Below are 27,281 nucleotides of genomic sequence, written 5' to 3'. Positions count from 1 at the left end.
GCTTCCGGCCGTGCTTTGTTCTTAAAGGCCACTTTAACTTCAAGAAGTTGCAGTGCGAGATTAACGGCTACTGCTCAAAAGGCTTTGTGAAGAATAAAGTAGGACCATAGAATAGAAGCAAACGAATCCTTGCACATTAAATTTGTGACAAAAAGTAACTCTTTATACCAAGAATATTACAGCCGCTGCGATTCTCAAGCACAAGTCCTATGCCACCAAATTGATCAAAAAGAAAAGATACTGAAGTGGCAGGTATCTATCTATTTTACAATGTCAAAATTTTCTGGCAAGAAAGTGAGGCATGAACATACATTGTTTCTTCTTCTTCTTTTTCCCCCATGCCTGACGTAGAACTGGATCAATGAACACAAAACACGCAAACTACATCAAACACCTTTGGCAAGTGACTGGAGAAGGCAACAATTTGACTATAGATCTCTTCCAGACATAGACACATACACGTGGGGGGTGAAAGACGACTGCTCATTTTCATACGCAATAGAATATCCCTGTTGCCATGCAATGCCATAGGTCAAGAGTGTCAAGAGTAAGCAAAATCTAGTAGATTTGATTCCAGTTCCTGGAACTACTACTACATAGTGGTACACGTCTCTCCGTAAAATATCAAACAGAACTGCAAGGAATAAGAAAGAGGGAAAATATTATGATCAATAAAAACTTAAAGAAACAAGAGTATTTTTTTATATTTAGAATGACCATCCATCCTATTGGTCAAAAGTTCATGATATTAGAGGATAAATTGTGAGCTTTGATCCTTCCAGTAATGATTCTTTTTTGAGAAAAGCTTTCTGTTATGTTTCTTATGCAGTGAAAATTTGTAAATCATAGACAGTGGCATGAGAACATGCCAATTAGTCAATTGTAAGGTAAATGCTGGCATGGCACAATGGGGACACTGTAATCGGCAATTTTGGCGAGCACTCTCAAATTGTCGGCATGATTGCGACATGCCACTGCACAATGACCAGGGCATGTCGTGACCAACATTGCAATCCATGACTAGAACAATCTTAGTTACAGGAGCCAGAGAATCCAATTTGGCGTGCTCTGCATAAGCTTGCTTAAAAATGTGCCAAAAGGTTGAGCATTTTTTTCCCAAATGAGAAAAATCTGAAGGATGTAGAACAACTAGATACTCCATAAATGTGACGAGATGACAAGAAATGTAATGCAAGATCAAAATAGGGTAACTAATATAGAACATACCGCAAAATCATGCTCCCACTTCTTCCATGACAAAGGATGAGCTTCTAGATATACACTTGGCATGCACAATAGGTACCTGCCCTTCAGTCTCATCCATGTCTGCAGTAATATCTTGCATAATTTGTAACTTCAAGAAAACAGCATCTTTATACATCCATTCATCCCTTTCAACAGAATAAAAATCTTCAAATGGTTCTCCACATAATGCACATATAATCTGGTTTTCATCTGCAGGAACCATTCGTTCACAATGTTCTTCCAGAAGGCCTACATCGTCCAGAGATGCGGTCAACTCCATCTGTCCATTTTTTGGTCCAACCAATCCAGCAATCCACTCATGTGTATCCATATACCATCTTCGGCACACACTTCTAAAATTACTCCCTTCAAGCTTCTTATGCCCATGCCATTCCAAGTGGCTATTAAGCTGCTCATCAAATCTGAATCTTAGACCACATATACTACATTGATAATTTAGGTTATCAAACAGGCTATATATTACTTGGGGATGGTATTCTCGCAGTGTCTCTGACTTGAAGTCAAAGCCAATGAGGCCTGCTATTTCAGTTGAAGCAGACTGTGACAAAGCAGCATCTGCCAGAGAGACTGATTCAGAAGCCGAGGAACCTCTTTCTGTAAACGACTCAATGCTTGTGGTAGTTGAAGTTGGAAGAACATGCTTTGAGGTGCAATGAACAAGGCCACTGCTCTGGTTTGGAAGTTGATCAGGCTGAGCTGAACTTCCAGCTTTAATTTCCGATGCTGCTGAGGATATTAATCCTTTTGCAACTAAAGAACTTAGAAGACTTGAAAGTGGATCTACAGTGGAACTGGAAGTGTTAGAGATCTGACAGGTTGGAAGTACCAAGGATGATGGCGGCGGTGGACCAGGTGGCAAGGGTGGAAGCACTGTGCTCATTAGGGGCAGCATCAGAGTTGGTATCTCACCACGGGCTGTTGACAGCAATACTGATAAAGGAGTGACTGCAACAGATGAAACTTGAGTAGGAAGAGGTCCACTTGGCAGGGAATGCTTTACATTCAAGTTCTGCAGACTGCTCACTTGATTACTAGGCAGAAGTCCACTCCTAATAATAGCAGCCAATAAATCACTTGTGCTAGGTTGTCCTGAGGTTTCAACAGCAGGATTATTTAAATCACCTCTTCGATCTCCTATTTGTTGTGCTCCACAACTCCTGGGCAGAGAGAACTGAACAGAAGGTTGACACTGCAGGGTCTCTTGCAGTGCTAGACTGGACTGTGATTGATGAAGGGAGGGAATATGTGGCTTAAGGTGTGCATAGTGTTCTGAAGATGCGGAAGCAGATGGGTTTTGCACGTGTTGAGAAGGCTGTGGCAGTGTTGCCGTTGGATTTATCAGACTGTTAGGATTCTGGACAACATTTTGAGCTGGATTAGAAAAAGAATCCACAGCAACACCTGGTTGCTTTCCTTGATTCGACTGAGCTTGAAGATTAATTGGTTTTTGACCCATTTGAGAAAAAGAGTTGGAATGAAGATGTTCATGTTCTGCAACATTTGATAATTCAAGATGAGGAAATGGTGAGGAAGATGGAGGTAGATGAGTGGAGTGTGATGGAGGTAGATGAGTGGAGTGTGATGGAGGTTGCAAATCATGCTGCCTTTGTTGCGCAAATGTTTCATCTGGTCTCGACACTATATTACTTAAACTTCCAAAGTTTGAAGATGTACTAACAGATAGAGACCCTGTAATAGGTAAAGATGAAGATATACTCTTCGATAAACTACCACCAAAAGATTTGGGCCTCACCTGTGATTGACTAGAAAACTTTGAGGTTATCTTATCCAATCCAATATCTGTAAGTGGTGATGCTGATGCACATGGGACCCACTTTGAAGAGGTATGAGGCTCTGAGACATATCGTTCAGATTGTAACTCTGCAGAACTTTCTCTATCAATTTTTGAGTTAGCATCATGCTTAATTTGGAGATCTGGAAGATTAACTTCATGGTCCTGCACAAACAGATATACATCAACCTCGATGTATCAGCTGTCGTCAGTGATAACACGATGATCAAGTTAAGAAGTGAAAGTTACCATATGCCAGTAAAGTAATTGAAATGAATATCATCGGTTACCTTTATTTAGGGGTGAAAGCAGGTCGGATTAAGTACGACCCAACCCGAAACCATATCCGGTCTAGTTACCTTTATTTAGGGGTGAAAATGGGTCGGATTAAGTACGACACGACCCGAAACCATATCCGGATCAGACCGGATATGGGTGCAAATTTGCTGCCTGTCCCGGATCTAGATCCCGATAGAGAGGAAAAAAATCAGATCCGGATATGGTTTTATACAATTTAGTCGTATTCGGGTTCAGGTATCTGTTTACCTGTTTATATATAAACAATTAAAACTATCTACCCCTAACCTAGCTATTCATCCAACATACCTCACTCGGCCACCACGAAAGTTCCATGGTCTCCTTTTGCCAAGTGTCCACCTATCCCGAATGCCTCGTTCTTGCTGATGTCAACTCCAGAGAGTCCCTCTCCTTCCTCTTCCTTTGCTCTGACGCGCTCCATCTCCTCTCGCTTCTCCATCTCCAAGGGCGATATTGTTCCCTTCCTCACCCCCAACTCCCTACATTTCCCCATCTACTTCCTTTTCATCCTTTCCCTCGAGATTGCTTTTGTGACAAACGTGCTTGATGCTTCTTGTTAACAAATCATAGTAGGCTATCATTTGATCTGTGTATTTTTATTTTGTTATATTTAATGTGTTGCATAAATCTAGTATTTGGAGCACTTTGGATGTAAATCTGATTTATCATCAACTAATTTGACGTCTCTCTTGATGAAACTGAATTGGGATTAGTGATTGTCACATTGGTAAAGCCATCGACAAAATCTTATCCAAGATATTGAAGCTCATTAGATGAATGGAGCTCATTGAAGAAGCTCATTCACCATTGTCACATTGCTAAAGCCATCGGCCTATTAAATACGGAGAGCTTGTCTCGTACTTCTTCTATTGTTCTTAATCTTTGTAATATTTATGAATCAATGTCTTCATTGCAGAAAGGAGGTTCTGACCTTGAACCATTTGCATTTGTGACTTTAGGTCCTTAAATTTTTGTTTATTTTTAAATTTTAGACATGGGACAGTTCCTGCGGCAATTCTAAATGTAGAAAATTAGGACTATAAGCTCTCAATTGTTGATCTCTTCTAGGAGTCATACTTCTTAATGTATTTGTTTTAGGAAAATGCTTATACTATTAAACTTATTAGATCCATACTTTGTGATTTTGATTTTAACCAGCATTTGGCATTTTCAGGACATATAATGGTTCAGATCTACAACAAGCTTTCTAATTCTAGTGAAGGGTCACTGCAGAAGATGATTCCATCTGTCCTTGGTTCTTCGCCCTCTTTTAACAAGACTAATTTTGGTTGATTAAATTCACCTATTTGACAAATATGAGCAGTCCAATTTGGAGTTATATGCACTAAAAATTTGTGTTATAGTTCTTTGTTATATGCTGCAACTCTTATCTATAGGTGTAGTATGTCTATAGACTGAACGAATTATAGACAAAAATGTATATTTGTGTAGATTCATCATTTCACATCAGCATACAAAATTGTATATGTGCAAGTGCATTTATACTTGTGTTTCAAAAAGGAGAATTCCTTATCTATTGAGCATTGTGTAATTTTATTTAATGACTCGGTTCATATTCGTGTCCGGTTAATATTTGATCCGTATCCGTTTGATTTGTATCCAACTAATATCCGTATCCAATTAGTTAGGATATGGTTTTAATTTTTGCTAACTGTCAAATATCTATGTCCGGATAAAAAATATGGATTCGGATGTTGGTTGAGCACTATCTAATCCGTTTTCGCTCCTACCTCTATTGCATTCATTATCTTTGTAGTTTGGTGCAATTACGAAACCAATTACATCCAATACAGTGGAAATTTTTTTAGCAACCTACGTCTTTTCTGCTTGTGTTTCTCTAGAATGTACTCAGCAGCTTCGCTAGCATATAAAATGCATTCTATATGGAAAAATTACATGCAAAGAAGAGAAGAATAGCTTCTACTACAGCTAAAAATAGCTAGCTAGTATGTGATTCAGATTTAACAACAAGAAATTAAATAAGAACTTAAATAGATATATACCTTAAAAGGTGGAACTTTTCCATCCTTTCCTGTGGCCTTCCCAGATCTAGAAAAGCTCTTGACATTGTTCAGATGTGATTCTAGGTGCTGAGTAACTGGAGGCATCCACTTGTTCCTTTGCAAATTTGAAAACTTATTTGCATCTTCACCGTTCCATTCACCTTTCTTTACACTGCAATCTGTTTCTTGAGAATTCATCTGATCCCACACATACTCTTCTTCTTCAGAATTCTTCCATGTTTTAGATGACGATCTGCTCCTTCCTGTATTGTTTAGATGACCCAAAGGCAGATGGCTTTCAGATTGTGCAGATTCCAAAGACTTACTTATTCCAAAATGGTTCCCTCCGATCACTTGTGTTTCAGAAGAATCTATACCAGTAACATAATATGGTTTTTCATATCCATCTCGCTCTCTTAGTGTCTGGCTAACCCTTCCAACTCCCAGGTCTGACTGCTGAGGGATCTCAGAGGAAAATTCAGGACCTCTGAAATCGCTTACTTCTTTTTCAGGTATGGGATTATTTAACAGATCCCTCTGAGGGCGTTGCACATTCTGCATTTAATCTAAAACATAAGTCAAAAGGGAAAAAAAAGGACTTCCACTTTTAAAGAAAAATGTAAGTTAAACCTTCCACTTTTAACTAGAAGTGGCTTAAAGGGAAAGCTACAAAGGAAAATTGAATTTAAACATCTCTTTCATGGTTAAATATGCAAAGAATCAAAGGAGGAGCAAAATGCATACAGGTCTATTGCTCAAAATATCCGCCCACGGCCGTGTACTTCTATCAATGGCTCTCCCATCAGACCTCTCTGTGACAACACCATAATTTACCTTGGTACTGAGGTGATCATTTTTTCCTACTGGTCCCTTCATAAATAAATAAATAACAGAAGCTGATCAGCAAACCAAAATGACATTGAACTGCAAACAAAAGAAAGTTAATGAACTACCTTTAGTAAGGATCTCATCATGCACTAAAAGAAATAGTAGAAACAAACTTAGAGATTTCACTCACCTTAGTTGACTGTTGAAGCCGCTGTTTTGCTTCTAAATATTTTGGATTCACATGAATGCTGTTGGGTGTACTTTGCGACTGAGAATCAGTTCTCGGGATTGCAACTCTTGATGAACCATTGATGATTGGTTGGAAATTCAATTCTTTCTCAATCTCCTGAAGCGATGAAGGACGAAAAACTCCTTTCCATGTTCCAAAAAGGTGTCTCATACTAGAATGCATAGAAGGATCAACCTGTTTATAAGCCTTGCAGAATACCTACAATGTTGCAAACAAAGGAAAAGAAGAATATAGACTTCTGAACAAAGGAAAGAAAATTAACTTGAAATTCAAAGTAAATCAAATTATATGAAAAAAAAAACTGTTCAAGAAATATATATTAAGTTCTTAACTATAATCTCGTAAAGATAATCAAAGTCAGAAAGTACATAGAAAAGAAACAATAAACTCTCTCTCTCTATGTATGTATGTATGTATGTATGATGTTTTAGGTAGTCCTACCTCCGGCAGTCTTGCAGCAAAATATTTAATATAATCTCTTCCAATATTCTTGACAATACTATCAAGAAGATATAGAGACGGCAATTTTTTATCACAGGGGACCTGCAAGTAAAAGTCAACATTAGATAAATGCACCAGAAATATTGCCACAGAGGGACAGAAAACAGATGATAGTCACTATCCATGCTTAGATCTGCAGAGAGCATCCTATACTGAACCGTTCATTAACACTTCCAAAAATACTGAACTATTCATGGATGGTACAAGTTTGAATACAACTTATCATCACAGAAGAAGAGTCTAGAAATCCTGTGGTACCTAATACTTTGACAGAAGTAGAAATGAGAAACTGCAGTTTCTTACCATAATCCAGATATAATATGCAGTCCAAAGCATTACAACCAACTCGAAAACCCAACACCAAAAATTTAGAGAAAGAAGGAAAAAGTCAACAAATTTCAGTGGAGATAACGGTGTTCCACTACAATTTACAAGTACTTGCATATCGGCACAACTCAGAAGTCATCTGTCCAGAACTCGTTTAATTGGAAAGGCGAATTTCTCCAAGTTCACAACTTACTTAGTAGACAAAGAACGAGTGCACAAAATAAGCTGCCTTTTTTTCCTATTACAACAGAGGATTGCCTTCCACTACTAAAACGAGAGATATTACATCGCAATCACTCGATTGCAGTACTAACTGCTTCAAGTACAAAAGAGAAGAAAAAGGAATCGAACTTTACAGAAGCTTGAGTACATAATTGATAAGAAAATTCTAGTAAATCATGTCACCTCAAGAACATTGGCGCAGATGGTGGCGGCGATCCCCTTGGCAGCGTGGACATTCTCCCCGGCGATGATGGTGAGATTCGTAATGATGGGCTTCGAATTGAACGTAAGCTCCGCAAGCGCCGTCTTGTACTGCGCTACCAGCTCCTGCTGTTGCTGGTAACTTCCTCCTCCTCCTCCTCTCACTGAATCCTCCTCTCTTGACCTGGAGAGCAACGCCTGAGCCGTGGCGGACCTCGACGACGACGGCGGCGGCATCGGGAACTGGCTGTCACGGTTGACGGCCGCGGTGGGTCCTTGAGCCAGTCTAGGCTTCTTGAGGCTGGGTTCCCGGGCGGTGGTGGATCTGCGTGAGCTCTCCATCTCCATGGGCCCGAACCTCTCGTTCTTGCCCTAATTCCCTCAACGAGATGGGGGGTTAAAACGGGTAGAGATCACCGGTCCGACTCGCGTATGGATATCCGTCTCCGTGACTCGTTACTTTCGGAGTCCATAAAAAGTAGTTGCTCGTATTGTATACTATTAATAAATAAAAAATCCTATTATGCACATATATAAATTGAGAACTATTGAACTATTATTCAAGGTCAAACAAGAGATATTCTAAATATTTTAATTTCTTTATATTCAAAAGAAATGTAATATTATCTATTATGTTAACTAATATTATGGTAAAATTAACCCCGGGTGTAAACGATAATAAAAATAAATGGCACGGTGTCTTAAATGAATTTACTCGTTATATTATTGAAGAAGTGGAAAATATATATGGAAGGGTAAAATCATATAAGGTCTCAAAAGATACTCGAAAGGAGGAACTCTAATCTTTCTATATCTCGGAGAAGTCGTTCAGGTCTCTATCCTGAAAACACATTGATTCTTCTTATTCCATAATAACCATCGGAACAAACCAAAAAGACGTTTGTGGCTTACCAGAGCCTCAAGCATAGTGAAGTCATCCTTCAAAAAGATCAATACTATGAGATTAATGGTGGAGAGCAAAACAACCACATACTAGGAAAGAAAGCATTCCAAAAGGGTACGATAAAATACGCTAAAAAAAATGTTAAAAGAATCCCAACAATTAACCACAAAAAGGCTACGAGAATGGGCATGAAAACCCCTTACAAAAAAGTCTTTATCTTAATGGGTAGGAAACTTTTTCGAATGCCGGCAATCCAACTAAGGCCATAAGAACCCCAGAGCAACAAAGAATAAACGAAGTGGAAAATATATATGGAAGGGTAAAATCACATAAGGTCTCAAAAGATACTCGAAAGGAAAAACTCCAATCTTTCTATATCTCGAAGAATGGAATTTCATAGGCCTATAGTCGTCCAGGTTTCTATCCTGAAGACAAATTGATTCTTCTTATTCCATAATAACCATCAGAACAAACCAAAGAGTCGTTTGTGGCTTGCTAGAGCCTCGAGCATAGTGAGGTCATCCTCCAAGAAGATCAATACTATGAGATTGATAGTGGAGAGCAAAACAACCACATACTAAGAAGGAAAGCATCCCAAAAGGGTACGATAAAATGGGCTAAAGAAGATGTTAAAAGAATCCCAACAATTAACCACAAAAAGGCTACGAAAATGGGCATGAAAACCCCTTACAAAAAAGTCTTTATCTTAATGGGTAGAAAACTTTTTCGAACGCTGGCGATCCAACCAAGGCCATAAGAACCGCAGAGCAACAAAAAATAAAAGAAGACCTTTGAGAAAGACCCCAGGGTTGAACCTTCAAAAGTAGCGTTGGGAGTGCTGCCCAGTGTGCTTATGTCATGATAAAGCAGTGAAGCACCCTTACTTGGTTAACCTTGGCTGAGATATTTCTATCTAGGTCACCACAAGCTAACGGTGCCCCTAAAAAGAGTCAAGCATCTATTTACTTGCGGAATAAGAATTGATTTTTTCAAAAATAAGCATAATTATATTGGTATAATAACTAAGCAATCACTTAGACTTATGTTAGTGTAGTAATTCATATTTCTCTCTCCTCTCATTTTATACCACCAAATTAATAATTTAAAAAAAGTATATTTTTTCCCTTGAGAGGCTAACACCTAAATTAACTATTATTTTATTATTATACTTCCTCTCTCAAAGTTCGTATTAGTATACTCTCCTCTCTCTCTCTCTCTCCCTTAAGTACAAAAAAAGTCCACACTTCTCTTATAAAAAAGTATACAAGTAAAAATTAATTAAAATATTATTTATGTATTAGTGCTTATTTCTATCCACTAAAACATATTTTAGTCATTCAGTACAAAATATTATTCTTAATACAATTTTACTATTCTTAATTATTTTCCTATCAATTTCATATCACATCAAATATCTCCCACTGTACAAGGTCTAGCCGAAAAGCACCACCCTAAGAATTACTCTCCAGAACAGCGATCATCTTCCCAATTGTATTTGATAACTTGAGGATCATATTCATGAATATATATATATAAGAAAATTGTCATCTCTAGTAGTATTCTTCGGTCATATCAAATCCGTTTGGACTCTACATGCCCCCATTTAGAGCATTATAACAACAAAGAAACAAACAAGTAAAATTATAAATGGCTTTACGATCAAGTGTAAGTTCATCTTATTCGAGTGTGCAAAGTGGTTTCCGCAAAAGCATTGGTCCCTATTAGTATCGGAAACACATTGCAGGCCACTGCATCTTAGCAACACCGTTGGAAAAATTACTCGAATAGTTTAAGGGAAAAATATATTAGAAATATTAATTTTTATAATGTTATTTTAAAATAAATAAATAAATTTGTGAATAAATTTTTAGATAAGACTCATTTTCATAATTATAAATAATTATTTATTATTTAAAAAGCATCCTCTCAACTGCATCTTTTAGTCTTCTAACTATTTTTTAATTATATAACAAACTTTTCGGTTATGACACCTTTTAATTAGTGTCCATTTATTTTTATAAATAAAAGATAATATTTTTGTTTTGATATATAAAAAAGAGCTTAATAATTACTGTTTTAATTACTCTGATTTAGATCAAAGTTTAATATTACGAGTTCAGCTTAATTCGTCACGGTATCGTATCCCAAAAATATATTATTTTTATAATTTTCAATTGCAACAAGTGGATGATAAATTTTTTTAAGAGATATTTATCTTCACCCTACCATTGCAAAAGCATAATCGTTGATTACATTTATCACCACTTTTTAACGTTCCAACTAAATATAAACTTGAGAAGAATTGAAATGAATAGCAAAATCATAGATCATGATCCTAAAGCTATCTACCTTTAGCATCATTCAACTTATGGTCAACGAACTTTTCTTTTCTTATCCAAATAACTCTTACACTACCATTCATGCAACATTGTATCAAACTATTGCCTATCTTTTATCACTATTCTGTGTGGCATTGATACATGTATACATAGAGCACGATAATGTACCTAGAGAAGTGATTTATACAAATTAGATTTAAACAATAATAATCATCGCGGGAAGATGAATCCCTCTATACCCGCTCCAAACAAATATTGACGCTAACATCGGTGTTGTTGATCGCATATTAGCTCATTTTCAACAATGATTTGTTTTGGCCAAACAAACTGTACATGTAGAATTGACAGGCAACTGAATTTCATTGGCAATGGAAGGATCACTGAGGGCCATTTGACAGCAGTGCTCAAATCATCAGCAGCTTGCCACTCGCTTTGAGACAGCAGGAGGAGAGCAATGAACCTGGAAATACATGACACGGTTTTCAAAAGGATTCTAAAATGTAGCAGTTGCAATTACATTCCCTAAGTTATTTATGTTAATAATTGAACTGATTACATGCACCAGATATTACGCAAGATGAGAATCATATTTTGATTTTTGTCTTCTAACATGACTTCAGTTGGAGCACCACATGATTAATGGTAAACCCATTAAAGGGTCAAATGACTACTCAAACATAAGCAGGAACCCAACTATGATAACCTCTCACACAAGTTATAAACTTAATACTATTTAGACCAATAGATCAATGAAAGTGAGTTTCAGTCAGTCCACAAAAACAAGACCAAAACCAAGACAATAACATGGAGTCAACCTAGTGAGTTTTTCCATCCATTTGCCATCATTGAGACTCACCAATAGCTCTCTGGAAAACAAAACTGTTGAAGGTAACAATCATCTTTTGTGACATCTTTACTTCAAGACAAACCAACTTGGAAGAATGGGTTTAAAAGCTGACTACTCGTCGTTTCATTACAATGACAGTTGGGGGGAAGTAAAGCCTCACTAAAATTCAATTATTCCTCAAAAAGCAATAAACTCAAAAAGAAAATTCTAGAACTCCATGAGTTTAAAACTGATAGCATACTTAGCTAACACAAGCATAATTAAATGAAGTTGCACTTTACAGTTATAATCAGCTTATCCTATTTAAAATTAGCTATTTATGGTAGTTATAACACAGAAATTCAATCAAAATATGGAGGAGCATTTAGTGGCCATTGTTTTCATTATGAGGCAAATTATAGCTGAATTACTTGAATAGTCTTGCAGATTTGTACCAGCTTATTTACCTTGCAATTAAAGGAGTGCAAACCTTAAATCTTCATGAAACAGATGCATCTTTGCTTAGTAAGAAACTGTTATAGTAGCATTTTCAGAATCTGGAATATAGTCGTGCCACTAAATGAATATTTTTAACAACAGAATGTAACTTACCTGATCAAGTTCCAAATACTGTGGCCCTGGTTCAGGTTACTCATGCATACCAGAAAGGAAGGAGGTTGCTGTTCTAGTGGAGCAATTTAGGAAACCTGTGGCATATCTGCACGAACTTTCTGGAGTATCGGAGACTTAATCAGAGGCTTCAAGGATTCCATGATACTGGAGAATGATGGTCTTTTCCAAGGTTCACTACAGTATAGATGGTATGCCATTATCATAAAGCAGAACAGCAGAGCATAGCAAGACAAAAGAGAAAACTACAACACCACTTACTTGGCCCAACAAGACTCAATGATAGCAGCTACCTGAGGATTCAGATCAGTTGGAACATCAAGCCGTCTTCCTTTGAACCCTACTGCAGCAACCACCTATAGAGGAAAGAGCGCTATAACTAAATCTGCAGCATGCTCCAAGAAAAATTATCATCTTAAAGTCGAGCGAATGAATTAATTTTTGCTTGACCATATTGGTTGCTAATGAAAGCCTGAAGACAGATAAACAGGCATAGGATACTGCTTGGTGAGGATATTCAGTAATCAATTGTTCGAAAAATCCAAAATGAATAAAAAATTACTAGAGTACACACAAAGAAACTTTTCTCAAGGTGCATTATCTTCAAGTATTGTCCACTAAGTGCAGAGTTCTGGCACACAGATGAAAAGTGCACACATGAATTCAATGGACTGTCACTATATCCTGCACAAACAATTATGAACCTTTGTTGTCTACAGCTTTTGTTGGATCTATAGGCAGAATTTTCCTTCCAATCTACTCAAGGATCCATGATTAAAAAAAAATTCCCTTATCCACACAGAAGAACTATTTATCAAGCTACTGCTTAACATCCAAATGGATTTAGGAGCAAAATAATTCCGATTATCCCCTTCCTGTGAGCAGTAAAAAGGAAAAAAATATAGTCCATGGGATATGTGCACTGACTGTTGATTAAAGTGATTTTAGAATATTAAGCAATATTAGGATTATCTCCTTAAGAAACCTCATAAATGAACTCAATTTTCTTGCAAATTACAAGTCATAAAGTAGAACTACTTGCCATCAACTAGTGGCCTTCACCCTTGGATGTAGGAAGTTAACTACAAACCTGAGCTGGATTTAAGTTAGTCCACGGTTGTTGCAATGTCATAAGTTCCCATAGGATAACACCAAAGCTGTACACATCAGACTTCTCATTTGATGGTTCATCTCGTAATACTTCTGGTGCCATCCATTCAGGCTAATGTCGAAAGAAAGTGAAATTTTAGAACCAGAGAGGCCCATAGTGTTCTCAATAAATTGAAGATGCAGGCAAGCAACAGATTGAAGCAACTTACAGTTCCTGCCAGAGACTTGGAGGATAAAAACGTACTTGCCTTTAATCGTGAAAGCCCGAAATCACAAACCTTGAAAGTCATAAAATAATTTGCAATTAAAATTGATGGAAACCTAAATACTTCCTAACTATGATATAGAAATAAAATGAATGAAATATAACAGATGTAATAACCAGAACTTTAAAAAAAACATAATAAATTGGAAGGTGACGTGCAGTGCATATGATTCTCCTTCCCTCCCTCTCGTCTGTTACGCAACGAGGGAGATGATGACAGCCTTCTCAGCCGATATCACCAGTTTGCAAATCAACAAAACCTAGAAAAACCTTATCTATAAAAACTAGCTCTCCTCTTTCACCCACCCCACCCCAAACCCCATCATCTCCTTTCCCCCTTCTTCTTCTTCTTCTTCCTTTCTCGCCGAAGCCACTGTCGTTCGAGGCAGCCGTCGGAAAACCGCCGAAGCAATTGGAGACTATCCGACGACTTTTTTGTGAGTCCTCCTTCACCTTCTTATATTTAATTTGAGTTTAGTAGAGTAGATAGTTGTGTACCTTCATTAATATGTTTGAGGCTCCATGGGGTGAAATGCATAGGCCAGGGATTTCAAGTTGTTGTCAGATAATCGAAAAAGCTTCGCATGGGAGGCCTAACATCATTGATGCCTTTAGTTGGTGCTCTCACGGCTCGGATCACCGAGGCGGTGATCTCCATGGCCGTCAACCATGGAGGGAAGGATAGTTCACCATCGACCACTCTAGCCGACAAGCTAGTCCTTTCTTCTTTCCTTCCTCGACTCTTTTCACCTTCCAGCTTAGCCCAAGTGGGTTTTGTTGTGGGTTTTGACTTATTATATTTCAAATTCAGTTAGGTCAAAAAAAGAACCAACCCAAATCAATAGGTGTTTGGTTGCGACTCTACGTTTGTTCAAGGAAGTTGGGCCGCATAACCCATTTATTTAGATAGGTAGGCTCAATTCGGCGTAGCCCTAATCTTTGGGATCAAATTTGGCACAAATTTAATTTGTTTTAGTTTTAAAAATTATGTATATCATTAAATTAAAGTATAAATTTATTTATGGATAAACATAACATTTTTACTCATACATGGATTATCGATTTGAGTTCTTCCACATAGATCACAGATGGATTAACCTATATTTTTATCCGTCTCGTACTTTAAGAATATATGTATATGTTATTATGCTATCAAAGTTACCTTTGAGCAATGTTATACATCGTGAAATGTTGTTTTTCGTGCATCAAGCGAAACCTAAATTATGAGTAGGTCGGATGTCTCGGCTAGATCAGAATCTCCCTGTGGTGATTCAAGACTATCTTAATCATATACTAATCAATTTAAGTGACTTTAATGAGGTTAGAAAACAATTTCATCCTAGACCAAAAATCTCCTTTAGATGACTCTAACCAAATCAATCATAAAAAAAAGAACCGAACGCTATCTCGCTAGTGACATCTAGTTGATGTGGATCAATAGGCTCAAGGCTGAAATGAGAAATGACATTTTAGATTGAAAAGCTCTGCAAAATGAAACTTAAGCATACTATCAGTTTATGATAAAATTTTAGATGATAAGATTATATTTACGAGAGAAGATGGCACCCAACGATATCTAATTTGTTGGAAAGGACAACCTACATTTGATGACACATGGCTCAATCACTGTGATTCAGAGCGACATGACCTAATATCCTAGAGCAATATAAGAGCAGTAGAAGGACATATTCGACGGAATCGAGTTCTCTCCCATTCGGGGAGAATGATGTGGAAATCACTGACAGGACATATTGGCATATGTAGCAGTACAGGAGGCACTGCCAGTTGACGATACCTCCAATAGAGATTTTGTTTTGATTAGATATAATATCCTTTTTTATTATGTGGTGGTTAAGGCCATATTTATTTTTTATTATTTAGAGTGTTTTTCGCTTATTGTCATTGTAGGCCTATGTTAACACCAATCGTTTTCCCATTTGGGGTTGATGAATAATTTGAATTTTGTCTACATTGTGAGATTTGGTATGAAACCATTGTGATGAAGGTGTGAAACCTTATTCCCACTTTTCTCACATCTTTCATCCACCACCTCCCCTAAAACCACATCCAACTCATAGTTTTACATCGGTTAATTAGTTGCATTATGAAGTATGCCATTTATTTTAAATCTGATCAGCATGGCGAAGAACATGGTGCACCGAGATTCGGTCACCTCCTCCTAGGATTTGATTTTTTTTCTCTTTTAGTTGCATTAATTGTTGCTATAAAGACATTGGTTGTCTAACTTGAACATCTTTATTTCCTTGAGAGTTTTTATTTATTGACTTAAAATTATATTACATTTAGCTTTTTTATATTGTGGATTTTGAAAAGTTAATGTTAAAACTTCGTGAATCTCAAGTTCTGTTGGGCTACATAACATTCTAATTCTAGTCGTGACAACAGATAAATATGCATGTAGAATTGAATCCTAAGGGTGTGGTGCACAAAAGCAAGAAAAGACAAGCAAAGCACATCAAATTTGAAAATTAGTAAACAAATTTTTGGAAACAACCTCCTACAGTTTTCATCACAAAGGTGTAGAAACCTTTTATGGAGCACATAGCTGTAACTAAAAATTGCTTATGCAGGAGCAGGAAAGTGTCAAACAGATCACACCATACTTGAGATTATGAAAACCAATAAACCTGTGAAACAACCTCTTAATTTTTTAAAACCTAAAGGTATGGAACTCTTTTATGGTTCATGAAGCACATAGGTGCAAGTAGAATTTGCACTTTTACTTTGCTTTTGCAATAAAACTCCTTGGATCCACTAAACATTTAAGTAAAATTAGAAAGTCTAGGCCTCACAAATTGATGTTTGTCTCTTACAACAATAAAAGCATGGACACCTGCATCCAGCCTTCTGTAAAATTAACCTTAAATCCAAGATAACCTGGCAGATTTGCAGGTCTTAGTGCAGTTGCCACCTGCTAATAGGAATCTAAAATTGAAGAAACATATTTAACCAATTAAAAACTGCTCTACCATTTAGATTATGCCAAACTCACTGGCTTGTATCTGCTAGAGCTTATATAATTCTGCCAGATCAAAGAATGTACAAGTAGGAAGTTTGGAAACCTGAATCATGCCAAGAGATGCACCTTATCTGTGGCCTAATGTGTTTGTCAAATTGTTGAAAATAAAAATAGCTTCATCTTCTAATAAATGCCAGATGAATAATCCATAGGAATGTAAGTAAAGCTCATATCAACTGTTAAGATACGAAAATCATTAAACCAACAAACTGAGCAATTAAGTCAACCAAGAGGTGCAAAAATTTCAATGGGAAGAATGGAATGCAGAGGCATCAAAGAAATAACCAGTGCTAACCAGTCCCAGCAACAAGAGACCAGGTACTAGTTTCAATATGTTAAAAGGAAATTATGTATCTTACTTTCACTGTGTACTTCTTGTCAACCAGAAGATTTGGAGATTTCAGATCTCGATGAACAATAGGAGGATTCCGTCTATGAAGATAGTTCATTCCCTTTGCCTAAAAAACCAATTGTCCATTACTCATGTATTATTGAGTTCAAGAATGGCTGCATGCAATATGCAACTCATTACCACAGAAAATTCCTTAAAGCAAAAGACAGATAGATATCACAACATATACTATGTCAACAAAGGCATACCACATCAAATGCCATATTTAATCGACGTCTCTCATCTAGAATTTCCCTTGCACCACTTCTGTGTAACAGCCTATATAAACTGCCTCTGCAAGTCAAAGGAAAAACATCTAGACATAAAAGGCAACAGAAGCAGGGCATCCTCTGTTTAGTTTTGCAAAGAAAAGATCAAAAGGGTTTAAAAAGAAGATATAGGAAAAACCTTGACAAATATTCAGTGACAATGGATAGGTTTGGACGTTCAGTAACAGCACCCATGAAAAGAACGATATTTGGATGCCGCAGGCTTTTCATTATGGCGACCTAACATACAACAGAACAGCATTGAGATTAAGCCTACATTTGAACAATAAGTAAACCAAATTCCATGAATTGCCATTACATATATACTCCCAAAACATGAACAAGATTCTCCTTCTAGAGGGACATTTTTCTCACAATCCTGAACAGTGAACATACGACAATTTATCGGCTTATAGGAAACAAATAATTTTCTTGAAGTAGCAGGTTGCCTGGTTATGTATCCCAGTAAGACTGAGATCAGTAGTCTTCAACAAATTTAGATATCCTCTTATGATTATTATGTTTCTGTCAATAGCTTTTGCAAAATATTTGAACTTCCAGAAGAAGCATATCACCAACGGTACTGTGCCATTAATAGATAAAACATTCACAAGGTTTGGTTCTTTCATAAAACAGTTTCCCATACTTAGAAATATATTACCATCTGGAATATCAGTAGAGTTATTGCTGAATGCTGAATTGCATACATCTGTACTTTGTTTACCTCCCAAGTATTCACTTTGTTTCTGTACATAGTAAAATATGGCCTAGATGGCTGCCAAGTTTTGTCTCATGACTTAACATGACCCTGTATATATATATATATAAAACCTTTCCAGGAGCAATTAATAGTTGTCATCTGATTGTACTACCACTTCAAATATATAAAACCTAGCAACATCTCAATCTCTATCTCACAAATAACTTACCCTCTGCTTATAACTGAATCAATTGAGATATTTGTAGCCCTGTAAGGTTCAGTTGTTCAGAACATATAACTACAGTTCTAGAAATTGGCCTAGTAATGTTATGCCTGAACGGCTGAACCTAAGTGTCTCCCAAGGATGTCCTTCAAAGAACCTCAGCTTGAAAGATCTTATTCAATGATGCACAATGCAAAGGTTGAATGGACAAGATCTTTACTCCTAATCTCACTCAGATCACTCTAATCTGGCATTGGAGAGCCAACCTAGAAAGAAAAGCTATCAAATGGAGATTCTCATCTGCTGTGGAGGAAGATGAGGGACAAGAGGCATGCACTACATGCTAGTTTCTACTTTCCAGGATAGGAAACCATGGAACAATAGCAGACTTATGACCGCACCATATATCAGATTATCAGAGAAAATGTCAAATGCGTGTACCAAGGGCCTCAACAACATGACCTTTAAGCAAGCAACATAATTATTCACATCATATTTCCAGCTTGATTATTCATAAAATCCATGTACTCCACAAATCAAAACTCAATCCCAACACAATTAACGCAAAGATTAACTTATATATGCTTAATCACAAGAACCTATAAGCAAAAATGGCTATGCCGATAGTGACACGACACTTAGCACGCGGACTCCTATGGAGCTTTTTTTTTTCTATCTCCATCAATCATCATCAAATCAACTATAATTTCCGTGCATGTTTAAAATTCATGTCATATCATACGAGAATATTCGTATGAAATATGTAAGACGTTGTAACAAGCAATACTATCAGTGGATGAGTTTTAAAAATTATCGACAGTATTTAATACAATATTCTCGTGTTATTCTTGTGCCGGCAAATAAAGTATTTGGTTCTCCTCGTCATGTTATACTCAACTAGACATTAGTTTTAATTATTGAATTATTATCACTTAATATTATGTGTTCAATTATATTATGGATTGTTCAATCATTAATATTAGTTTTGATAAATGTATTTAATCATATTATGTGTTGAACAATATTTATATTTAACTATTATTTTATCTTTAATAAAATAAAATATTTATAAAAAATAATCTAAAGATAAAACATTACAATGTAGGTTTTAATACATATATTTAAACCAAAACCCAAAGCCTGATACGCCGAGAATACAAAAACATCTCTAAATATCCTAAAAAATCTACGGCCATCATTGCCTATAAGAATGAAATCATGCATAAAGTTGAATGATCAGCGATTAGTTAACTATCAGCTACTTGGGATCGACAAATCATCTAAGATTCCAACTAATATAAATCCTTATAAAAACTTGAAGAGATGAATACAGCAACAACAATAAAGAATGGCCAACAAAAGATGTCTCCTTGAGCATACCTCTCTCAAGAACTCCTTAAGGTGCTCTGGATGGAAATCTTGTTCCATGAGTATTTTTACAGCAACATCCTGAAGATATCATGCATTACTAAGTTAAAAAAAAGACACTTACAATGCTAGCACACAAATCAGAAATGATACAACTTCATTCAAAATTGACAAAGCTCATGAAAGAAAAGATCATGAACATAAACATGATGATGATTATGCTAACAACTTATAGACATAACAGGATGTAAACAATTTTAAGTTTCAAAAAATCAACAAAAAGAGTAACAAACACTAATGCAACGTCAACCACTTAGTGTATCTATTTGGGATCACAATAAAATAGATCCTAATTTTCATCAAAATAAAGCGCTTTTTCATTGCACCTTCTGTCTACAAATCTACATCTATTATCTTGAAAATATGAAAGGTTATTGTCAGTTGGCGTCTTTTCAAATGTCATCTAGCCGTTCTTCTCTTACATATTGTTTCCAAGATGAGAGCCAGTTGATACAGATATCAACTTGATAGAATAAAATCAGTGTATTGAAAGATTACCACGGATTGCAAGTGGTCACCTCATTGCCTAGCGCCTAGGCAGAAGGCCCGCCAAGACGATATAGTATTTTATTATATAAAAAATTAAAAATAATTATATATAATATATTCTAATATAGCTAAAAATCAATACTAAGATTACAAGTAGCTAAAATAGAATCATAACTAATCTTTTTTTCTCATTTAACAATTACTGAGATTCTAAAAACCTAGAAAATTAAAAAAATCCCCATACTACCCTTCAATACTACTTCAAATGCTAGCCTGTCATCCATTTATAGCAGGGGTAAAATTGGAAACATAGAAAAAAAAGCTCAAAAAATAGGGAAGTAGAGAGAACAAGAGATAGTTCAACATCTCATTGCCAAGGAGAGAAGGCCGCAGCGGAAGAGCGGGATGGGCAAGAGATGCAGATGAGCTCATGCTATCGCTTGCCGCCGCTCGTGCTGCTGTTGCCGCTTAGGGCAGAAAAAGATGATCGAGTTAGAGAAAAGACTGAGGAGATCGATGTCAATTTCTTTTTACGTTAGCAAGAACTTGACATGTGTCTATCGACTAGACTTGCATCTAGCAAGCCGCCAGGTGCTAAAGCGGCCTGCCCCGAGCGCTAATGCGGATTGCCTGCCTTTGGCAGGCCGCCAAGCGCCAAAGCGGCCTGCCCCGAGCGCTAATGCGTCTTGCCCGCCTTTGGCAGGTCGCATTGCTACTTTGCGAGGCAGCCGATGCGTCGTCCCGCCATGGTGGCTGCCATTACCGCTTTTCAAAACACTAGATAAAATTGATTAGAGCAGTTTGAGACTTGAGAAAACAACCGCTTGGGTTAGAGTTTGGGAGTTTGCAATTGCAATTCAGTCTCTTTAGGAGTAAGTCTACCAGTAGCAGCTGACTAAAATCGCATCTAAACAAGGCAGATATAAATGTTAAATATTATACACAAAAAAAAAAAAACAACTAGTGAGGACCAAATGTATAAATCTCCCTTCTTTCGATCCAACCAATTCATTCAACTTTTAAAATATTTAATTGTACAGATTTGTAAATTGTGAGTTCCCTATCATTGTTGAAGGAAGACAGACGATATATATTTCAGTAATAGGCTGAATCTTCATATTAAGACCTGTGACATGGACTTTGGTATGGGTAAGATGTAGGTTCATGTCCAAATGTTGGACACTTCATGAGTCATAACCAAAATACTAGAAAAACATAAATAAGCATCACAGAGATAAATATCTAACTGTTAAAACTTTAAAAAAGTAAATTAAAATCAACTTTAAGCTGTATATTATTGTTTAAATAACAGCTGCAAGAAGCTTTAGGTGTTCCCTTGAGAACAAGAAGAAATTCTAAAAATAATCTAAGAAGCAATCACACTGCTAGGAAAGGAAGGAATCTAGTCCTCCACATTCTGCACTTCTAAAAATATTGTAACTGAAAGAAATTAAGAAAGATTTGAAAGCCTAGATCGCTTATTAGGCAAACCCATTGAGCATGAAGGACTAAAGATTGTACAGTCCTGCATTCTGAGTATAACAATGAGAGAATTCTATTATTAGAAAAAATGAACTTATGAAAGAAATATTAGGAACCCACAAGAGCAGTTCCAGGCGATAAAATATTAGATATTAGGCGTATGAAGCAAGGATAACACTTTAGCATGAAATGGAATAAACATACCGAGCCATGCCAGTCAGCACGATGAACAGTTCCAAAAGAACCTGAAAATTAAACCACCCGATTTTTAACATGGCCATGAGAGAAAGAATATCATATGTATTATGTTTATGTTCTCTGAACAAATTATGCTAATAATTTGTACCCAGATATCTCCATGCATGTATCTTTGCATAGGTATGTATAATGTAGTGTATATCATAAGCAAAGAAATGACCTGTCTTACTAGTTCTTAGTTTTTACTAGTGAAATACAGAACAGTACAAATTGTGTTCTCTACATGAAATTACCTGCTCCAATCTTTTCCTTCAAGACCAACTCGTTCCATGGAATATCCAAGTCATCGACAGCAAAAGTTATATCACTGTTGGATCTATTTCGTCCTCGTTGATGATCCTCCACAAACCTGAAATCTTTCTTTTTATCAGACTTTAGATTAGAGGAAGGGATGAGCGGCAAAACCTTCCCATGCCCATCCAGTGGACTAAATTTTACTTGTGCTTCATCCTGTCTCGTAGGTTCAGAACTCATCAACTTCTGTGACAGGTCATGCTTTTTGGGTAAATATGAAATCACTTCTGGACAACTTGGTATAACAATCTTTGGAGCATCTATTTGGGGCAGGTTAGAAATTTTTGTTTCGCTATTTGTTCCTGGTGGACAGTAGTTAACACCTTCATACATTTCATCTTGACACTTAGCAGAAGACTGATCATCTTCTCCACCAACACCAGCACCTGCAATAACAAAAGATGTGATTGTCCTGTAAGGCACTCAATTGGCAAATATCAAATTCATTTGAGGTACTATAAATAACTGAGAATACACTGTCATATTATGGCATGATCAAGAACCAGATTTAGTTCCTACATCTACAAGATCTTACGCAGAAGTAACTTATATAGTTAGTAAATGTGATTCCTGAGCATGTCTCTTGATTTTTGTTCATTCTTGAGATTTCAAAATGGTCAAACCTTCTGCTAGAGCAACACTCACATTTGAGAAGGATCCTAGGGGAATTTACAACTTCTCGCAATGGCTATTAAACATAAATCAACTGTCTAGAGTCTATATTTGATGACAAAAGCATCACAAACATTATCAGGCACAGGAGACATTAAATATAGTTTCTTCAATGGAAAATGTTGAGGAATACAATTAAGTATTTTGCAGCAAAGATTGAACTTTCATATTGTAACCTGAAGAACTAATCAATGAGAACATCCAAGAGAATTGGAATTTCAGTAAATGAAGGGAAGTTCACAAAGAAATGAAGAATAGAAAAAAGAACATAACGAAACATGCAAGTGCAAGCTGAAGTTGTAAGAGAGTGAAGGGCTTTCTAAAACTGATCACCTGCAGAAGCATCATCAAATATGAGATTAAGTGACTGGCAATCTAAGAAGTATTGCTTGGCCAAAGAACTGAAATTCTCAGTAGTCTTCACCGATTTGAATTTTGGAGGTCGCAGAGGTGATGATATTGAAATAGAGTAAGGACCATTGAGGAAGGAATCAGGATCAGACAAATGTCCTGGATCCCCAATCAGATCAACTAAACACTCCCTGTCAAAATAGAAATATATGACCTTAGAGATTCATGATCTTATAATGAAGAAAAAAACGTAAAAACAAAAAACAAAAAAAGATCATAAAAACTAGTGCATGCATAGCATCTGCAAATGAAGAGGGGCAAAAGACTAGGTCATAATGTATCGCAAGTCGTAACTCCAGTATGTAGCGCACCTTTCGAGACCGAAGCGCACAAGACAGGAGGAAGCATCATCATTTTTACAGTACTTACAGCCCTTGGCAACACGGCATGGCAGATTCACTGCATCCGCTAGCATCTACAAATCAGAACAGCAGGTAGGTAAATTTTATGAAGCAAAAGAAAATCATGATCAAATTTGAAGTGATCCTCTGAACCAAGTTTCCAGGAAACAAACAGAAAAGAGGTCTAGAAAATCTGGAAGAGAGAAAAGGCAAGCCAAACAAAACTTGATAGAATACTGTGGCGGAGTTTGAATGTACTTGTGAAGAATCAAAATTTCAGTAAGTCATGTTCTTGCAATAAAACCAAGAAGCTGGAAAGAATTAAAAGATGAAGTAAGATTTACTTTAAATAGCACGGAACGATGCCTGCAAAGACCAGCAGATAACTTTCCCATCTGGAGTACAACAGAACTAGTACTCGACTTGAGAGAGTCACTGCATTCCTTCCAGCGGGGGAGCAGCTCTTCTTCGTTTAAAGCTGCATCCCTTATAGCAGAAATGGGAGTTTTGTTAATGAAGCGAAGAGAAACTACCTTTCTGGCCACACATAAATAAATAATGTTGTACTCACCCCAGCCTAGTACAAACTAGTTCTGCAATCTTATCCACCATATCTTTTGTTGAAGGACAACTGCATGAAAAGCTAGATACTGTACTTTCTAGGTGCCTTAGATTAGGATCAATTCTTCTATCTATAAGAGCTACTTCAATTGATGAATTGTTGGGGTAGACAGTTCTTAGTGACTCAATTGATGGTATCCGACTCTCTTCTTGCACGTCAGTGCAGAGTGTCCATACAAAAGGATCAATTCCTTGAATCATGTAAAATCCATCTGGAATCTTATCATTGTACGACAAAGTACCATTCACCTGGTAGAGAAAATACGAAAAAGATAAGAATTATGCAGATTATGAAAATATCAAAATCACTATGCAAAACAATAAAATATTTTCTTGCGTATTATGAACATAGATCTCTCAGGTAAGTGGCGGTGACAGATTAAACTTGCTACATACATGAAGTATCTTATTATAGGAATAACGAACTTCTACAAAGAAAGAAATGTAGCACAAAGACCGTTAAGTAAAGTTAGAGGAAATCGGCAACGCAATCTGGAAAGATCACAGTGACAAAAGGAACTCATTTAATTCCATGCTAATCACCCTAAATCTCTAAAATTATGCTATAAAGGATATCTTTACTTAAATGAGAAGTCAAGAGCAGATCTAAAAGGCAGATGCTTGTTAAGACAGAAAAATTCATGTGCTCAATGAAGCTTTGAGACTTTCCTGAAGCTCCTCCTTGAAACTTCTTATGTTTCCTATCTGAGGAGGTTTCCTTATTCTCCATGAGATACGTCTTTCAGGAGGGTTAATCGTCCTCTTGTCAATCCAGTCATGAAAAACTTGCAGTGACCACAGCAAGCAACCCATCATTTTATTGAACCACAAGACCATACAAGATTTGAGATAAACCTGCCACTAGCAACATTCAAAACAATGAAGGACGTATGACTTTTCTGAAGACCCTTTCACAAAGAGAAGTCCTTCCTGATGTGACAATGGAAAGAGGAGAATGAAGAAGCTAAAGTGCTAAAGATATCACACACTACATGTTCAACCACATACGTCTCCCAAGATTTTCTTCTGCTATTTAACCTCTGTGCTGCCTCCTCCTTCCGTCATAAATATTATCGTTCTTCTATAATTTGCATCATGCACCAATGAAGTTATCTCATGATTGGCATTTTTAATATGTCAATACACTCATCTCTGTTATGCATAGTACAATTTTCCTTTAGCTATTTTTAACTTCAGAGTAAGGATGTTATAATCTTTGTTTTGTAATTTGAAGCTAAAAGAGAAGCCAGAATTAAGAAAGAATCCACCAAAAGTTTATTCTTCTTCAACCTAACGTAAATGTGGTCTAATAATTGACCTATGAAATGCCTCATAGGAGCATATTCTACAGTTTGGTTCAAATGTTGTTGATGTGCAACAAAGGAAATGGCACAAAGCCACCTACCATTCATGAGCATATATGAATTTTATCTCTTTGTCATCCAGAAAGTTGCTACACAATAAGAAGAGTACCAACAAAAAATAATAAAAATGGAAGCACTTCTGAAGAAAAGTGCAGATGTGAACAAGAAGATGAATATGCGGTAGGAAGTTGAAACTTGAAAATTAATTTAAACTGAAGAATACTACAAGTTGAACAATTGCCTATATTTCTAAGTATTTTAAAGATGATTTAAACTCCAAAAGACATTGAAAAAGAACCGGACTAGAAAAGGTAGGTCAAAGCAATGCAGAGAGGAAAGAGGGAATAAATATAGATTGGTCTACTTGGGAAAAGTATTCCATAGCTTTGCATAACTGACTAATTGATGAATACATAAGAAGGATCTAGTTAATCAGTGCAAACCCAAGGTTCACCCGCTATTCAAGACTATTTCCTGCAAATCTCAATATCCCATTCAGAAGCCTTAATTGGATATGTGACAATATGTCAGGGTAAATTTAGTGTGATAACGTCTTTCTTTGTACAGTTTCATCGTCTTAGATAATATGTAGTAATCTCTTTGTAATGTATTATAATCTCTCTGTAATGTATTAGAGGCTTCCGGCTCTAGTTATTGTACTTCCTCATTCTCCAATGCATTATTTCCACTGTCTACTTTTTTCTCTTTTGGCTATTTGCTCGACTATGCAAGTAATTCCCATTACGGACACTATCAGATTCCAACACAATTGACTATGTTGCCTCCTCTTCGCCAGAAAATTTGTCGCCCATATATGCATAAAATTCTCAAATCAAAGGGAATGGAGCAAATTTCAAAAAATATGATGCGTACCCAGAAGCGATGGGAGAGAGACTCGGGCGACGATGAACCCGTGGTCGATGGGCCCATCTGGCTCCCGAGGTCCAAGAAATTGGGATCGACGGCGCAGGTGGCCTCGGAGCAAAGCCGAAGGGCCAAAGCAAGCTGGAGCTGGTACGTCTCCTCGGCCTGCAGCGCCCAGCTCTTCGACGAGGCCGCCGACCCGACCCGCCCCTCCGCGGCCACGGCGGCGGCAGGAGCCAACCCCGGATCGATGCCTGCAAGCGACGAAGAAGGGATGTAGTGCCATCCGTCGCCGGAGAGGGAGGAGCTCCCCCCATAGCTACTTCCGCTCGACTGGCGCTGCAGCACCGACGGCAACGGCATCCTCACCCCGCCGCCTCCGTCCCATCCTCCGCGGCTCCTGTCGGACGGCGGGGAGTCGTCGGCGAATTGGCTGAGGAGGGAGTAGCTCGATCGCCCCCCAGGCATTTCCATACGTGGATAGAGAGAGCGAAGAAGAAAGAGTCAAACCCTAGAGCCCCTTCCTTTCTCTCTCCCAACTTCTCTTTCTGTCCCTTTCTCTCTCGTGTTTTCTTTTGCGTGGGGGTTACGTGTAAAAACGTGAGGGAAATTGACGACGCCGACGACGGAC

The 27,281-nt window shown here is 37.1% G+C and overlaps 1 protein-coding gene across 1 annotated transcript; it reads right to left on the bottom strand.

Moving 5' to 3' along the window:
• Positions 1–141: 141 nt before the first annotated feature.
• On the bottom strand, positions 142–27,281 carry LOC140799889 (uncharacterized). The gene is made up of 23 exons (XM_073154414.1): positions 26,660–27,281; positions 24,373–24,671; positions 24,146–24,287; positions 23,772–23,875; positions 23,383–23,591; positions 22,317–22,763; positions 22,030–22,070; positions 19,807–19,875; positions 17,643–17,743; positions 17,444–17,528; positions 17,203–17,301; positions 13,748–13,816; positions 13,519–13,650; positions 12,690–12,784; positions 12,506–12,605; positions 8,642–8,722; positions 7,712–8,101; positions 6,920–7,021; positions 6,419–6,676; positions 6,145–6,270; positions 5,401–5,955; positions 1,228–3,223; positions 142–634 (listed from the first exon to the last, which is right to left on the bottom strand). The coding sequence occupies exons 1-22, from the start codon at positions 27,122–27,124 to the stop codon at positions 1,235–1,237; spliced, it is 5,958 nt and encodes a 1,985-aa protein (XP_073010515.1). The 5' UTR covers positions 27,125–27,281; the 3' UTR covers positions 142–634; positions 1,228–1,234.

This window comes from Typha latifolia, chromosome 1, assembly GCF_019914945.1.
Source record: "Typha latifolia isolate L0001 chromosome 1, TyphaL0001v2, whole genome shotgun sequence".
NCBI lineage: Eukaryota > Viridiplantae > Streptophyta > Magnoliopsida > Poales > Typhaceae > Typha > Typha latifolia.
Note: the sequence above shows the minus strand (reverse complement) of the source record. Positions and strands in the feature narration are given on the sequence as shown.